The sequence below is a fragment of the Crocuta crocuta genome, unplaced genomic scaffold (assembly GCF_008692635.1).
Source record: "Crocuta crocuta isolate KB4526 unplaced genomic scaffold, BGI_CrCroc_1.0 scaffold235, whole genome shotgun sequence".
In the NCBI taxonomy this organism is placed as follows: Eukaryota; Metazoa; Chordata; class Mammalia; order Carnivora; family Hyaenidae; genus Crocuta; species Crocuta crocuta.
The window spans coordinates 7,135,397-7,152,481 of record NW_027531285.1 but is presented as its reverse complement, the minus strand read 5'-3'; the positions used below and the strand labels follow the sequence as shown (position 1 = coordinate 7,152,481).

Here is a 17,085-nt window from a genome sequence, read left to right as displayed (position 1 = left end):
AGCAGCTGAAGTACTGGCTGAATGCACCTTTCTGAAAATTAATACACTGTCATTTCAGTCTCTAAGTTTTAGGATGCTGGGTTCTTCCAAAGCAATAGATTAACCAAAATGGGATGGACCAGAAGTACAAAGTAATAGGTTAATTCAACGTAAGTGGGTATTTAAAGTACAAAGCAATAGATAAATGTAGGAGAAATTAGTATTGCTCTAATAAAACCCAAATCACATGGCAGTCTTCAGGCCAGACAGCAGGTAAATGCTGGAAGGGGCTGAGACGAGACTGTCAGTGAAAGCTAGAAAAGCAGGGAGGAGATTGCTCCTGGAGACCAGAGGGCAGAGGTGGACCAACTAATTACTGTCTATGGTACCTTGGAAGGTCGTAAACATACCTAATGAACTTGTTGATCTCACTAACGTTATTTCCATGTAGAACACAGAAAGTAACAATTAGCTTCTTTTAGCTGTCTTTGATGGGAGGTGGCATTTTCTATTGCTGCTATAAAAAATTATAATAAACTCAACAGCTCAAACAGCACACATGTATTATTTTATAGTTGTCAAAATCCAGAGACAGTAAAAATTAAAACCAGATGAGTAATATAGTATTTAGCTAGAGTTTATTGTGCACAAAAGAATAGTTCACAAACTGGGTCTTCAACTCCAACACTGAGATGTAGCTCAGAGGCATGATGTCATAGGATAGCTTAGAAAGTGGAAATGAGGAAGTCATTTAATCTTTCCAATGACTGATGGTCACAATAGGGGTTGACCATGAAAAGAGGCCTCTGAGCTTCTAACTTTCTTTGGGCAAGAAGCAGGAAGCAGGCTCAAGTAGATCCGAGAATATGGCAGAAGTGACGTTATTTGAGACCCAAAGCCTAGACCTGAAAAGATACCATAGCTTCCACAATCATCCTCTCCCCCCTCGAATACTGCTCTGAGACTACTAGGTGTGTGAAGAAGCCTAGAATGAAAGACTATTTGAAGAGCTGAAGAGAGACAACCTCCTCTCCACCACATCCAAGCTGTCTCAGCTGAGCTAGCTCCTAGCCAATCTGTCAGATGGACGCAGCTGCCTGAATATAAGCCCAGGCAAGACCAATAGAATAACCACACACCTAATCTATAGAGTCATGAAAAATAACAAATCATGTTGTTTTAAGCCACTGGGTTTGGGGATGGTTGGTTGCTCAGCAATAGGTAACTAGAATTGTAGCTTAAGTAAGTAGTAAGATACAGCTTTTACCAGCTCACACATTATGTTTATATTGTACTCTCATCCCAAAAGACACATTACCTCATCTCCTGAGTAGAGACAGAAAGGTATTATCATCATACAATACCTTGGATTGATGAGTATTATTGAATGTTTATTGAGCAACCCTAAACTATAGTATTATTTTTAAACTAGAATTAAGTGACACTCACTTAATAAAAGTTCTTTTTTACTTTTTATGAAACATCACATTGCTGCACGTATACTGTCAGTCTACTCTCTGTCTTGTATAGTGTGAGAAGAGTAATTTCCATTAGCTGTGTCACCTTCTAATGAGTTCTGAAATGGATAGAGAAGCCATATAATGAAGTAAAGAAAGAAAGAAAGGAAAAAGCCTTTTTACGTGGACAATAAAGAAACCCTAGTTGTAGAGATATAATGGGACAGTAAAGACAGTGGTCAGATGGCAAAACTGTCATCTTCATCAAAAAAAATCAAGAAATGCTCCATGTTTTTCCTGCTAACAATTTGCTTTAGTAGTACTGTGTAGGATTTACTCATATACTCATTCGCTTATTTATTTGGCAAATATTTGAGCGTGAGCAGGGGAGGGTCAGAGAGAGAAGGAAATACAGAATCTGATGCAAGCTCCAGGTTCTGATCTGTCCACAGAGCCAGATGTGAGGCTCAACCCACCAACTGTAAGATTATGACCTGAGCCGAAGTGGGACACTTAACCTACTGAGCCACCCAGGCGCCCCTCGAATGCTTCTTAATGAACCAGGCATTGTGTAGGATACTGGAGATACAAGAGTTAATGAGTCAGTTTTTTTTTTTCTGACTCATAAAGTCATTGGGAATAAGGGGTAGGTGGGTAACGGAAATGTAAATACAGTGTTAAAATGGAGTGTGATTGGCCACAGGAAAGGACACTATAGTAATAGGGTTTTGTTGATTCTTCTTAAAAGTTTCTTTAACTCAGTAGCTTCTTTAACTGCAACTATAAAACAAAAACAAACCAAAAACCCTGCCATTCAGTTTTGTAAATTGTTAAAATTTGCAGGGAGCGCTACATCTTGACTTCTCACTTTTCAGGTAGCTGAAGAACTATAAATGCCCTTGGATTATATCATATGGGGATCCTTATATTGTGTCGTGTCCTGATACTACTGGCCTGTAAAAGCTGCTGCCTAATAGAAAACCGTGTTCTGTGATTTTCCCTAAGGGTTCCCAGCTGATGCCTAAATGGATTTTTTTTTTTAAGAAGAAAGAGTATCTTCAGAGAGCAAGATGAAGACCCTTCTTAATGTAATATGAGAAGTAGTTTCAAATGACTAAAGCCAGCTTTTCCTCCTAAAGCTTTAAATCTACAGATGAGACTACGAGCCTCATTTTGTGTTTGTTTTTGACTGTGCTACCCAACAAGACATTGGAGGATAAAGGCCGTGGCTTCATGTATTCATCTTTGTAGACCCAGTAAGCATATACTACATGTTTGTTGAATGACTCAAAGAATTACAGCAGAAAAATTATCTTTTGAGACTTCCACTGTTTTCCTATTGCATTTCTGTCTGGCATACTCAAAACGTTGATTTTTAAACCACTTTAGCAAACCACCAAAATAAGAGAAGAAACCCCCCCACAAAAGCATGCCTGTAACTATGTGTAGCTTTGTTTTTTTACTCTTACATATGAAAGATTATTTGAAAGCACTAGCTCAAGAAAAATAGTTTTTAATTGTTTTACATTATTCATCATATTTATCACTGTATAAGGTGTGGGGGACGATATAATTCAAAAACAAAACTAAGAGGGCAACGTATTTTGTCAAATTAAACTTGTGAAAGCCAACACACGATGCATCATTTCAGTAAGATACTGTTAGGAGAGTGCCAAGCAGATACCAAAAAACAAGGACAAGCAAGGAATGGCACCTTGCAGGAATTTACTTCGTCCTAGATACTGAAAAGTGATTTTCGAACCAAAGCAGCAGCATCCCTTAAGAAGGAACTGACAACCCTAGGAATAAGCTTTCTTCCCATAACTGCCGCAAAGTTGGACAGCACAGAAGCCCTCCTCCTCCCCCGCTTCTTGAAGCTAAACTTGAGATCCGTGTTTGCTGTAGTTTTTCTGCAGTCGAGTCAAGGCCGTTTCTCTTCCCCTTTTCAGGTTGCTCTTGACCCTTCTTCCTCTTCTCCTTAGTTAAGGAAATGTAAAGTACAAAGAGAGAAAGAGTTGCAGCCCTTTTCTCTCTCCTCCCTCGCCCCCCTTTCGGAGGCTCCGCACCTTCCCTTCCCCGCCTTTCGGGGGCAGCCCTACTGTGTTCCCCGGCTCCCGCTCCTCCCTCCTCCACTCCTCCCCTCTCCCGGCACCTTCTTTCTCTCTCCCCTCCCCTNAGCCGCCGCCCCAGCCTCCCCCCGGCCCCGCCGCCGCTGCAGTCATGGCTGCTGATGGGGTGGACGAACGCTCGCCTCTGCTGTCAGCATCCCATTCGGGAAATGTCACTCCCACGGCCCCGCCGTACTTGCAGGAAAGCAGCCCCAGAGGTAAGGCCAGCACAGACCTTTCTACTTTGTAAGGAAAAGCCTAGAATGTTGAAGACCGGGAGCTCTAGCTCCGAGGCGGGGGCGAGCCTCTCACTTGGGCTGGGAGAGAGGGATGCTGACTGTGCCTTCCCAAGCCACAGCCTGCTTGGCTGAGAGCTTCCCCGCAGGGCTTTTGGTGGGGTGGGGTGGGGTGGGGTATGAGCGTGAGGGTGTGTGTGTGTGTGTGTGCGCGCGCGCGCGCGCGTGTATTTCACCCCTTCTTACCCGCTGTGTGTGTGTATGTATGTATGTATGTGTATTTCACCACCTCTTGCCCAGGGGAGCAGGATGTGACATGAATTTCCCAGGCTGGGCTTTACTGTTTTAGAACAGCCCGAAGTGCAGCAGGAGGGGGTGCACATCTTTCACAATCATTCACAAATCCTTTCAGGTTGCTGAGAAACCCTTAGTACTGCTCACCTTGGGATCTGTCCTTGAAAGGGCTTAGCTCGAAAAATATGCATCTCCTACTGTTCCTCCACCAGAGCTCTGTTCAATCAGGGAATTGTCTCCCCAAAAGGAATAGAATTAATCAATATTCCTAATATGTCTGAAATTCCTACCCTTCCTTGTTACTCCTCTTAGTAAGGAGTCTGTGTTCATGTCAATGGTGAATGGTGAAAAATAGAAAGGAAGATATATTTTTTATGTTTAGGTGAGATTGAAATGAACGTACTTCTAAAAGTAACCCAAGTTAATCCTGCATGTAATTCTGTTTATTATTTTACTGCTCAAGATGGAATCAAAAACAATTTGACAGTGGCAGGATCTGAAGAAAGAAGTGTGTGTGGGTAAAGGGGGGTTGTTTAGCAAACTATTCAAAGATCTTTGTTCTAAGCCTTGTAGTCAATTTCTATAGTAGAAAGAAGGTGGAGTCAGGACTTACAGAAAATGGAAGGCAAGACTTTAAAAAACCACTTAGAGTAATGAATGGTCAAATATGGCACTTGAAAACTAGCTTAAGTGCATCTCTCTTTTTGGCTGAACAAGAGACAAGTTTAAAAACCCAAGGAGACAAATGTTAATGCTTTTGAAAATATGAGCAGATCATGTTTCTTGTAACACAACTTTTTCTAAGTTCAAGTCTGGAATTGGAGCTGTTGTGGAGCAGGTTCAACTTGTTTAGTGTTTAAAATTTCCACTTAACGCATTACAACTTGAAAAGGAACAATCTAGATCTTAATCCGCACTTAACAAGAAACAGGATAAAGGAAAAAGATGTTCAGCTGTGAATAATTCAGTGTGATCAATGAGTTGAGCAATAAGGTGCAAAATGGAGCAGAGACTCACCTACAGAAAAGCCGCAAGTCATGTTTGTAGGTCCCTATTAAACTTGTGTCAGGGGGACCAGTTGGGGGGATTTCCTATAATGCACAAATTTGATATTAACATGTGATGCCTGTTATCTAAATTGAATGGTCTAGAATAAGTTTAACCACTTATAAATGAATGTTTCAACTTCATCAAGTCACCCTTTAAAGCAAAATATTTGTAGTTCATTAAAAGACAAACTTTGGAGTTAAGCAACTGTCCTATGACAGAGTTTCATGCCCTCTGTCTTACATCTTTGTTCTTGTATTTTTAACCATAGTGGCTAAATTATTCCACAAAAATAGTCATACTCATGGACCTGCTTGTAGACTTCTGTATCATTTGCCATGTATTTGTTTAATCTGATAAAGCCCCTCATAATACACAATAAGGTGCAACTTCCAGTTCAGCCACTGAGAAAAAGAAGTTTCATTCCAGATAACTTAATAACCGAAGAAATTCAATGTATTAAAGAACAAAATTCAACTGAGTACATTTTAAAGATCTTATTGGCTTGGGGCATCTGGGTGGCTCAGTCAGTTAAGCATCTGACTCAGGCTCAGGTCATGAAGCCCACATCGGGCTCTGTGCTGACAGCGGGGAGCCTGGAGCCTGCTTCAGATTCTGTGACTCCCTCTCTCTCTCTCTCTCTGCCCCTACCCTGCTCATACTTTCTTTCTCGCTCTCAAAAATAAACAAACATTAGGGGCACCTGGGTGGCTTAGTCGGTTGAAGGTCCGACTTTCGCTTAGGTCATGATCTCGCGGTTTGTGGGTTCGAGCCCCGCGTCGGGCTCTGTGCTGACTGCCAGCTCAGAGCCTGGAGCCTGTTTCAGTCTGTGTCTCCCTCTCTCTCTGACCCTCCCCTGCTCACGCTGTCTCTCTCTCTCCTGGAAATAAATAAAAACATTAAAAAAAATTAAAAAAAATAAACAAACATTAAAAAAATTGAAGATCTTATTGGGTTTATTTTAATGATTCATGACTCGAGCAGCATCCCATCTAGCAGATAGAAAGGGGCTTCAAAAAGCTGTACAAAATGAAAGACTTCTATAGGCAGAAGGGAGAGGGAACAAGGAAGTTATACTGGCAAAAAGTGGATTGGTTGTGGGAGGACCACTTTCCTTTATGGGATGGCAGGGGTCTATCAGGCAGATGACCTCACTAGTGCTGATTGGGCAGTTCCTGATTCACTTTAAGATTCCATTTCTGGAAATGGCCAAAAGTGTAATTAAGTCTCACTTTGGTGATTGGAGCTTAGCTTAAGTGGCTCCATTTTGGTACTTTTGTCTTGTTTTTAACAATTGATTTAGCTAAAAGCTTTCTTTTTGCCTTATGGTAGAATATAATTCTTTTTGTAACTTATGGATAAGACAGGTTAGGTAATTAGAAACACTAATTTTTTTAAAATCTTTAATGTTTATTTATTTTTGAGAGGAAGAGAGAGACAGAGTGTGAGTGGGGGAGGAGCAGAAAGGGAGGGAGACACAGAATCTGAAGCAGACTCCAGGCTCTGAGCTGTCAGCACAGATCCCAATATGCGGCCCGAACCCACAAACTGTGAGATCATGACCTGAGCCGAAGTTGGACACTTAACTGACTGAGCCACCCAGGTGTCCCTGAAACACTAATTTCATGGACATAATACCTAGGAAGCAAGAAGTGAAAACATTTTATGTATTGGAATTTTTGTCAGAATATCTTTTCTTTTTTTTTTAAATTTTTTTAAATGTTTTATTTATTTCTAAGAGAGAGAGAGAGACAGCATGAGCAGGAGAGGGTCAGAGAGAGAGGGAGGCACAGACTCTGAAACAGGCTCCAGGCTCTGAGCTGGCAGTCAGCACAGAGCCCGACGCGGGGCTCGAACCCACGAACCGCGAGATCATGACCTAAGTGAAAGTCGGCCGCTTAACCGACTAAGCCACCCAGGCGCCCCAGAATATCTTTTCTTAAATAACAAATAAGCATCTTCATATATATTTTGAGTAATACACAAGATCTAATTCTAGAACAGCAGTGCTTTTACTCATTCAGTGCTTCATCGGGCAGCATGATGTGCCAGAGACAACTCCAGGTCAACTAGACTGACCAAACCTGTCCCTTCTTGGAGCCCATGTTGAAGTGGGAAGAAATAATAAATAAACACAATGGCTAATTATTTGTATTGTAGGAAACACTCTGTTGCTAGACCCGATCTGTTTAGTAGTTGAAAAGAATTAGAGTTGAAGGTTGGGATTCAAAAGACCAGAAAAGAGTGTACTTTTTGATAATGAACTTTGTTTTATGATACCATTCATAATTATGCAGACTTTTTTTTTCTAGTTAAGAGCCATAATTTGCGATTATCTCTAATCAAATCCTTTGCTGCTTGTGTTACCATCTAAGAATAGGAATGTTAGCTCTCACTCCAAGATGAAATATTCCATTTTAAGTTGAAAGTTGGTGAAGTGTTTATTTGTAGACAAGTTATTGATAATGTGGTGGGAAGCAGTATTCTACATCTGGTTTTAGCACAGTGAGAATCATGTCTGGTCTGTGTAACAATCCACTTGGGTTTCTAAATGGAATGCTTCTAGTGGTCTTTTACTGTCAGTATTGGATTCCTGCACAGAGTAGACCACCTCTGCTGTGATTAGAATACTCCATTTGGTATATGTGTCAGCTTTTGTTAAAGCATAGAGATTAAAATCAAAGACAGATTTAGGCTCATTTGAAAAAAGATTAGAAAGAGGCNGATCATGACCTGAGCCGAAGTTGGACACTTAACTGACTGAGCCACCCAGGTGTCCCTGAAACACTAATTTCATGGACATAATACCTAGGAAGCAAGAAGTGAAAACANTCAGATTCTGTATCTCTCTCTCTCTCTGACCCTCCCCTGATCATGCTCTTTCTCTCTCTCTCTCTCTCTCGCTCTCTCTCAGATATAAATAAAACATTGAAAAGAGATTAGAAGAAATATTGCAAAACTTACATAATTTGGCTATATTTAATTGATTTCTTTATACATCTGCTATTTTTATAAGTAGGATATAGCAAGAGAATATGACCTTTATATTATAGATGAGACTCTGTGAAAAATGGTTTATATTTGGGGTTGTCTAATTATCCATGTATTTAATAGGGAATGTGATTATCTACTTCACTGTAATTCTAAAGGAATTGTTATACAGAGACTTTTTATTTACTTAGTTTATTTCTGCCATTCATTCAGCAAATAAATATTGGCTTACTAGCTAAGCTCTGTGATAGGATGGGAAAAACGGATATGGCCCCTCTTCCAGTCTAGTGGGGGATATAGAGACATAAATTACATAATCATTTGAACAAATTCAAAGTGCAGTGGGGTAAGGACAGTGCCTGAAATTTATCTGGTGCCACGAAATTATATAATAAAATGATTTAACGTGGTTAGGAAGACAGGAAAGGCTTTCCTGAGACTTGATTGAGACTTTCTTTGGTCTCAAAGTTGAACTTGGCAAAAAGGGTATTGGAAAAACATTCTAGACTAAGAAAACTGTGTGTACAGAAGCCTTCAGGAGGATGGAGTATGGTGAATACAAGGAGTTAGAAGAAGGCCAGGGTGGCTAAAGTGGAAGCACCAATAGGGAATATACTGGAAAATGGGATTGGAGACCTGGATATGGTTGATATTCTCCAAAGACCTTCCTCTCACTCCAAAGAACTATGCTTTTTAATATTTAGGTCCTTGGATAGTTCCTTTCCTCCTTGAATCTGGGCTGAGCCTGTGGTTCAATTTTGATTTATAGAATAGAGTCAAAGAGAACTGAATGATTTCAGAGACTAGGTCACAAGAGGTCTTGCAGTTTTTGCCTTGGTCTCTCATAAAACGTACCTTGAAGAAAGTAACTTGTCTTGTAAGAATTTGAATACCCCAAGACTGCCATGTTTTAAGGAACCCCTAAATAGACACAGGGAGACTACATGGAGAGAGGGATGCCTGACCAGTCCTCAGACATGTGAGTGAAGAAGCCTTCTTGGATGCCTAACCCAGTTGAGCCTTCAGTAGACTCCAACTAAAGCCACATTCTTATGTAGCTGCATGACAGATTCTAGATGATTACCATCCAGTTCAGGCTGAATAATTTACAGAATAATGAAAGGTAGTATTAAACTGTTTTTTTTTTTTAATATTTTTATTTATTTCTAGGAGAGAGAGAGAGAGAGACAGTGTGAGCAGGGGAGGGTCAGAGAGAGAGGGAGATACAGACTCTGAAACAGGCTCCAGGCTCTGAGCTGGCAGTCAGCACAGAGCCCGACGCGGGGCTTGAACCCACGAACCACGAGATCATGACCTAAGCGAAAGTCGGACGCTCAACCGACTAAGCCACCCAGGCGCCCGTAAACTGTTTTGAGCCACTAAGTTTTGGGGTGATTTTTTCTGCAGCAGCAGATGACCAGAACAATAAGTATTGCTCCACCCATGCAGGGTACTATTGGTCATGTTGAGAAATTTTGCCCTCAACAAAGAGATGATCTGGTCATGTCTTTATTGTTATTATTATTACATATTTATCATCATCATCATCATCATCATTATTTAAATGGAAATATAATTGACACACAATGTTACATTCTTTTTAGGTGTAGAACGCAGTGACTAAGATGTTTGTTATGCTGTGCTCACCACAAGTATAGCTACCATCTGTCAGTATACAACTCTATTACAGTACCATTGACCATATTACCTGTGTTGTGCCTTTTATCCATGTGACTTACTCATTCTATAATTGGAAGCCTATATCTTCCACTCCACATTCTCCAATTTGCCCAACCTCCAACCCCACCTCACCCCCTTCTATCTCCTTCCTCTGGCCATCATCAGAGTGTTCTCTGTATTTATGGATCTGTTTTTGCTATTTGTTTGTTTTGTTTTTTAGATTCCATATATATGGGAGGTTTTTAAAGTTTTTAAAAATCTATATAGAGAGAGAGAGAACTGGGGAGGGGCAGAGAGAGAGGAAGAAAGAGAATCCCAAGCAGGCTCCATACTGTCAGCATAGAGCCCTACATGGAGCTCAATCCCACTAACTGTGAGATCATGACCTGAGCTGAAATCAAGAGTCAGATGCTTAACTGACTGAGCCAATCAGGTGCCCTTGTCTTTTTATTTTTAAGTAGGCTTCACACCCAGTGCAGAGCCCAATGTGCAGCTCAAACTCACACTCACAACCCTGTGATAAAGACCTGAGTTGAGATCAAGAGTTGGATGCTTAACCAAATGAGCCATCCAGGTGCCCTGTCTTTGTCTTATTTTACTTAGCATAATACCTCTTTGGTGTATTCATGTTGTCATAAATGGGAACATCTTTAAAAAAAAATTTTTTTTAACATTTATTCTTTTTTGAGAGACAGAGACTGAGCATGAGTGGGGGAGGGGTAGACAGAGAGAGAGAGAGAAGGAGACATAGAATCTGAAGCAGGCTCCAGGCTCTGAGCTGCCAGTACAGAGCCCAACACAGGGCTTGAACTCACGGACAGTGAGATCATGACCTAAGCCGAAGTCTGAAGCCCAACTGACTGAGTCCCATAAATGCAACATCTTGTTCTTTTTTATGGCTGAATAATATTCCATTGTGTGTATGTGTGTGTGTGTGTGTGTGTGTGTTTGTGTGTGTGCACATTGCATTTTCTTTATCCGTTCCTGTGTTGATGGACTCTTAAGTTGCTTCCATATCTTAGCCATCATAAATAATGCTACAATATATATAGGGGTGGATCTATCTTTTTGAATTAGTGTTTTTATTTTCTTTGGGTAAATACCCAGTAGTGAAATACTGGATCATATGCTATTTCTATTTTTAATTTTTTGAGAAACCTTCATACTGTTTTCTACAGTGGTTGCATCAATTTACATTCTCACCAACAGTGTCCAAGGGTTCTTTTTTCTTGACATCCTCGCCAACACTGTTGTTTCTTGTGTTATTGATTTTAGACATTCTGACAGGTGTGAAGTGATTTCTGATTGTAGTTTTGGTTTGCATTTCCCTAATGCCTAGTGATTTTGAGCAGCTCTTCATGGTTCGGTTGGCCATCTGTATGTCTTCTTTGGAGAAATATCTATTCTATTTTTAATATTTTTAAATTACTCTATTTCTAGAGTAGAGAGTGAGTGATAGCAGAGCAAGAGTCAATGACAACCAGTGACTTGAATGGCTACTGAAATGATTCAGGCAGATCAGTTATACTGTGATGATAGCTGGGGCTCAGGTGGTGGTGGTGGAAGTGAAGACAAGGTGATGTTGAGGAAGTAAATTAAAGATGGCTTGATGGTAGATTGGCTGAGAGAGTGAAAAGGAGGTAGCAAGGATATCTTCCAGAGTTCTGGTGTCCACAGCCTGATGGTGTGATTGCCTACACTGAGAGAACACCAGAAGAGCCTCAGGTTTTGGGAAACACAGAGCATGAGCTTAGTTTTAGACATGATGCATTTAAGATGTTTTCAAATATCCAAGAAGAGATGTCAGATAGGCAATTAGCTCTATAGGCGTAGAGCTGATAAAAGAGGCCTGGGTTAAAAAATACAAAATTGTGTTATTTGCATATTGGTGACAGCTAAATACATGGATATTGATTCAGAATTTCCCAAAACGCCACCAGTGTGCCATGCAACGTACTGGGATTGAACATACAATCCCAGTTAAGATATTGGTTATGGTCAGTTCTTGGAACATCAGAAGCCTTTAGGCCAGAGGCCTCCAGCTCTGAGTATCTATAAAAATATTGTTATGTTCTCTGCGTACTAAAATGCAAAAATGTTTGGGAAGCTATATATGAGACCATTTAAGGAGGAGAAAAAAACAGCAAAAAGAAGAGAGAGCTTAGGATAAAACTTTGAAAAACTCCAACATTCCGTGACTAGTTAGAGGAAGATGAACCTCTTGAGAAGACTGATAAGTAGCTTCCAGGCAGAGAGGAGGAAGACTAAAGGACTCTATCACAAAATCAAGGAGAAGAGAACACTTCAAGAAAGGAGTCAACAAACATGTCAAAAGCTGCAAGAAAGAACAAATAGATAAGGACTAACAAATGTCTTTTGAACTTAGTGCCACAGAGATCATTAGTAACCTCAGTGATAACTGTTTATATATGTTCATATTCAAATTCTTCTTGAAGAATTATTTATCTCTAACATTCCAATGTACATTTATTTTAATTGTAAGATCCCTTCAAAGCGACTTAACTTCAAGGAAGAGGCTAATTCTTTATTCTGAAACACACTTAGATTTCATGTGAAACGTAAGTAGACATTGTCATTTTCTTTTCACCTTTGTTTCACTTTTTAAAAATGTGCACATTTGAAATTGCTTGAGGAAATATTTTCAGCGACTAGAAAATAGATTCACGTCTGGTTGAAGAGATAAGTTATTTACTATGTAACCCCTGTATTTCTCACTTAGAAATTGTAGAGTAAATAAGGTGTATTTTTAGTGATCCTCTTCTGTGCTCTACCTGGAGAAATCTAAAGTTAGAAACGGTGCCTGAGATTAAAGTGGGGCGGTCTAATTTCACTTAGAACTATGTTCTGTACCAGACTACAGTTTTCTTGAGTGTCTTATTTCAGGCTGCTATCGCAGAATACCATACACTGGATGTCTGAAACACCACATTTATTTCTCACAGTTCTGGAGGTTGGGAGGTCCAAGATCAAAGCGCCAATAGATTTAGTGTCTGGTGAGAGCTGTCTTCAGGTTGCAGAGTGCTGACTTCTTGTATTCTCCTCACATGATGGAAAGAGAGCACGAGAGCTCACTCTCTGCTTCCTTTCATAACAGCACTAACCTCATGCATGAGGGCTTCACTGTCATGACCTAATGACCTCCCAAAGGCCCCACCTCCTAATACCATCACATTGGGGATTAGAGGTTCAACCCAAGGTTTGAGGAGACATAAACATTCAGTCCGTTGCACTGAATTAGAGTTCTTGAGTATATTGGGCCAGTCTGTAACTTTCTGAACCTCCTTGCACCCTTGCAGAGTTTGGGGCTGGCTGTGGGTTGGCGGGAGAAGAAGATGCAGAACCGGAGACCCGCCCCACCCCCACATGCCTGGCCCGCTGTAAGGTTAGCAGCTACCACACACCCCTTGAAGGCCTCCACGGGGGTGCGCGCCAGCTGTGATACGGAGCACGTCGGCTCTTGCTGAAGCTTGATTTTGTGATAGGCAAAAACCAATGCCACATACAGGAGAACTTTTTCAGATTGGTTCTTGCATCAGAATTGGCTTCACTGAGGCCACATCCTTATGAAGGGAAAATAGGGCCCAAACGTTGGTGAAGTGTATCTGCTTCCAATTTTCCAGTATTGTGGCAAGCCCATTTCTTATTATAATCCTTTCCCGTTATTTGGCAGGCATCTGTCTCCATGATTCTTTTATTCTATTTTCTAATGCCCACATTTCCTCCTGGCTCTACCCAGCATCTTTAATACATTAATCAAGACATGTTTCCTTTAGTCAGTCATCCTTTCAAATATCTGAGTGCCTATTGTACTGTTCCAGATGCCTGGGAGCTTATGTTCCAGAGAGAACATATGCATACAGTGAACACTATAATTTCAGGGAGTGAAGAAAATAAAGCAGGGCATGAGATGGAGAGTAACTGGCTGTGTGGGGAGTGTTTCGATTGCTTCAGGAAAGGTATCTTAGAGATGACAGTTGCTCAGAGACCTGAAAAATTAGTTGAAATCAACCATTGGAAGACAGGGGAGAGGTGTGCAAGTATGAAACCTGCTGTTTCAAAGCAAGGAGGGTAGTGGGTTAGGGAGTGGTGTCTAAGGGGAAGTGTGGCAGAAGGGATTGGGGGACCGGACCAGGGAAGACAAAGAGAGTTTGTAGGTCACCGTCAGAGATGTGGTTTTAGTCCGAGAGTAATGGCGGACTGTGGACGGGTTGGAGCAAAGGAGACACATGAAATGCTTTACTTTTTAAGAAAATCAGGGTGCCTGGGTGGCTGTCAGTTGAGCATCCAACTTCAGCTCATGATCTTGCATTTCGTGAGTTCAAGCCCCATGTCAGGCTTGCTGCTGTCAACAAGGAGCCTGCTTTGGATTCTCTGTCCCCATCACTCTCTGCCCCTCCTCTGCTCACACTCTGTCTCAAAAATAAACATTAAGAAAAGAAAGAAAATCATCCTGGTTGGGATGTGGGTAGTGGATTATTGAGGGGGAAATAAGAAGACACTGAATAAGACATGAGACTAATCACGAGGCTGTTAATGTGAGTAGGTAAGAGGACTGAATCAGGGTGCAGTGATGGAAGCAGTGAGATGTGGCTGGATTCAGGGCATATTTAAGCACAGAGCTGCAGGACTTGCCAACGGACGGAGTCAGTGGAAAGAAAGGAATCACAAATCTCCAAAAATGACCCAAGCAATTAGGAAACTAAGATAGACAAACAGGAGAAAGAGTTGGGTATGTGGGGGGAGGGGGGAGGACAGTGGAAATCAATATTCTGTTTTATTTTATTTTATATTTCAAAAATGTTAAATTTGAGAGAGTGAGAGAGCAAGTTCACACACGCAAGTGGGGGAGGGGCAGAGAGCGAGAGGAAGAGAGAATCCCAAGCAGGTGCCAAGCTTTCAGTGTGAGCCCTATTGCAGAGCCTGACACAGGGCTCGATTCCATAACCATGAGATCATGACCAGAGCCAAAATGAGGAGTTCGACGCTCAACTGACTGAGCCACCCAGGTGCCCCTCAATATTCTACTTTAGAAGCATTGAGTTTGAAATACCTTCAGTCCTCACTCAGTTGGAGGTATCAAGTAGGCAGTTGGATGCACAAGTCCGGAGTATAAGGACATGTCAGGGCTAGAGTAAATTTCATTCAAAAATTATTTATCACATGTGTGGTAACACTTCACTGTGGTGAGAGCTGATGCTCTCAATTTCCCATTTATTTCCAAGGACTGCATAATGGTTTCAGGAATGTTAAACGTTAGGGTATAACATTCTGTTAAAGTCTTGAAAGATTGGCAGATGGATACAGATGTTCGCCAGATAAATACAGATGTTAGAGAGGAGACTTAGCCAGATGGGTGTTCATAACTATCTTTGAGGGCAATAAGCAACTATCTGGGAAGTGATCCAAATGGGGAAAAGCAGGCAACATTGGATACANGACACTTAGGCTCTTTCCATGTTTTAGCTATTGTGGAGAGTGCTGCTATGAACATTGGGGTACATGTGCTCCCGTGCATCAGCATTTCTGTAACATTGGATACAGTTTTGTGCTCAGCTGTTTTGTGTTTCAGTTTTGTAAGGATGAGGAGATGTTGCATACACTGGGAGGGATATCCCTCTAATAGCTCTTAAAAGGGAATATGTTCTTCCTGCAGTTTTTCGGTCTTTTGAGAGGACTTCTCAAATTTTGGGGGTCGGGGGAATGTATTGGAGTTTGTGTTGCTTTGGTACTTTTCTACATTCTTTTCCTGATTGCTATTGTAAAGTGAATATTTTTTCTGTAAGAATAAAAACAATGTGAAAAAGAAATGGAAAACATGGCCCCCCCCCTTCCCAGCCTTCTGGTCAGTTTCTCAAGCATTGGCTATCTAAATCCCTTTATAATCTTAGAGATGATCTCACCACCAGGTATGGTTTAGCCTGTGGGATTTGATACTTGAGTTCTCTTTGCCATGGCTAGCTGTTGACCTGCGAATAGTTATTTGACATCTCTGTGCCTCAGTTTCCAACATGAGAAGGCATGGTTTAGTAGGTTTCCTTTTGCTTTTATATTCTATGACATAGTTGTTCTTGGTAAGCAATCTGGATACACCTAGGAGAATAGATCTATAACTTTGAAATATGGATGGTTATCTTATCTCACTCTTTTACTTCCAATGTCCTCCTTTCACTTAAATTCCTATTCTGTTACCCTCTGAAAATTGTAAAGATAGTATATTAAAGAGTATTACATGGCTCTTTAAAGCATCGGCAGTCCAACTAACATGCAATATATTATTCTGTACAATATATTTGTATGTGCCACATGACTGATTAGGGCATTCTATCAAAGCATCTATTTCTAAAGGTAATGGCAAAATCCTTCTTCCAAGTTGAAATACTTAAGCTTGGTAGATTCACAATAGAGATTTAAAAACAAGAAAGCTTTTAATTGTTCAACATGTAAATGTGTGATTTCTACCGAGGGAGAATTTGGGGGAAGGTATGTTACAAGATGAAATCTTATAGTGTTAGAGATTAACGTGCTAAGATTCACAATCCAGAAGAAAAGAAACACAGGGCAAGAATAGTGAGTAGATTTAAGGTGAGAAAACTTGCATAACACCTGAATTGTTATTAATCTTAGACCATCGGATGTTTCCCTAAAAAGCACTGATACCTACTGAGCTGTGTGAATTCTACCAATTAATACTATTTCAAAAATTTCTAAAAAAGCTATTTTCAACTTTACAGAATTCCAGGATCTTGTTCTCTTGGGCCACTGTATAGACTACTTGCTGTGCTCAACAAAAGAGTATTTGTATTTGCTACCAGTCCTAAATGAAGATATAGATTATTATTAAAACTATCAGACATGCCTGAATACAAGATGACCTAAGTGGAAGTCATATGGTCTTTTATGACCTAGTCTCAGAAGTCAAATATAGTGTCACCTCTGTCCTGCTGTATTGGTGAAAGCAGTTGGAAACCACCTGGATTTAAGATGAAGAAACACAGACCTCACCTCTCAATGGGAGGAGTGTCAGAAATTTGCAGGCCTGTTCTAACACCACCACAGAAACAAGCGTGTAGAGCCACAGACTGGAAAACCACGGAGCTGGGAAAGAGATGAGGAGACTCTCTACCTTTGTGGAAAGATCACTGGGATATACAGTGGCTTTACCCTCTGTTGGCTATAATGAGGAATTTACTCTCCTAGATTAACTTTGGTTTTCTATAGCAATCTCTATATTTTGAAAGGAAATTTAGTTAACTCGTGGGTAAAGATATCTAA

The 17,085-nt window shown here is 40.7% G+C and overlaps 1 protein-coding gene across 1 annotated transcript in view; it reads left to right on the top strand.

Annotated features, from left to right (window-relative positions):
• The first annotated feature begins 3,654 nt into the window (after positions 1-3,654).
• Positions 3,655-17,085, top strand: part of PIP4P2 (phosphatidylinositol-4,5-bisphosphate 4-phosphatase 2) — a 52,879-nt gene continuing 39,448 nt past the window's right edge. The window contains exon 1 of the mRNA XM_077771244.1: positions 3,655-3,762. Coding sequence (XP_077627370.1) covers positions 3,657-3,762 — 106 coding nt within the window. The 5' untranslated portion in view covers positions 3,655-3,656. The remainder of the gene's footprint in view (positions 3,763-17,085) is intronic.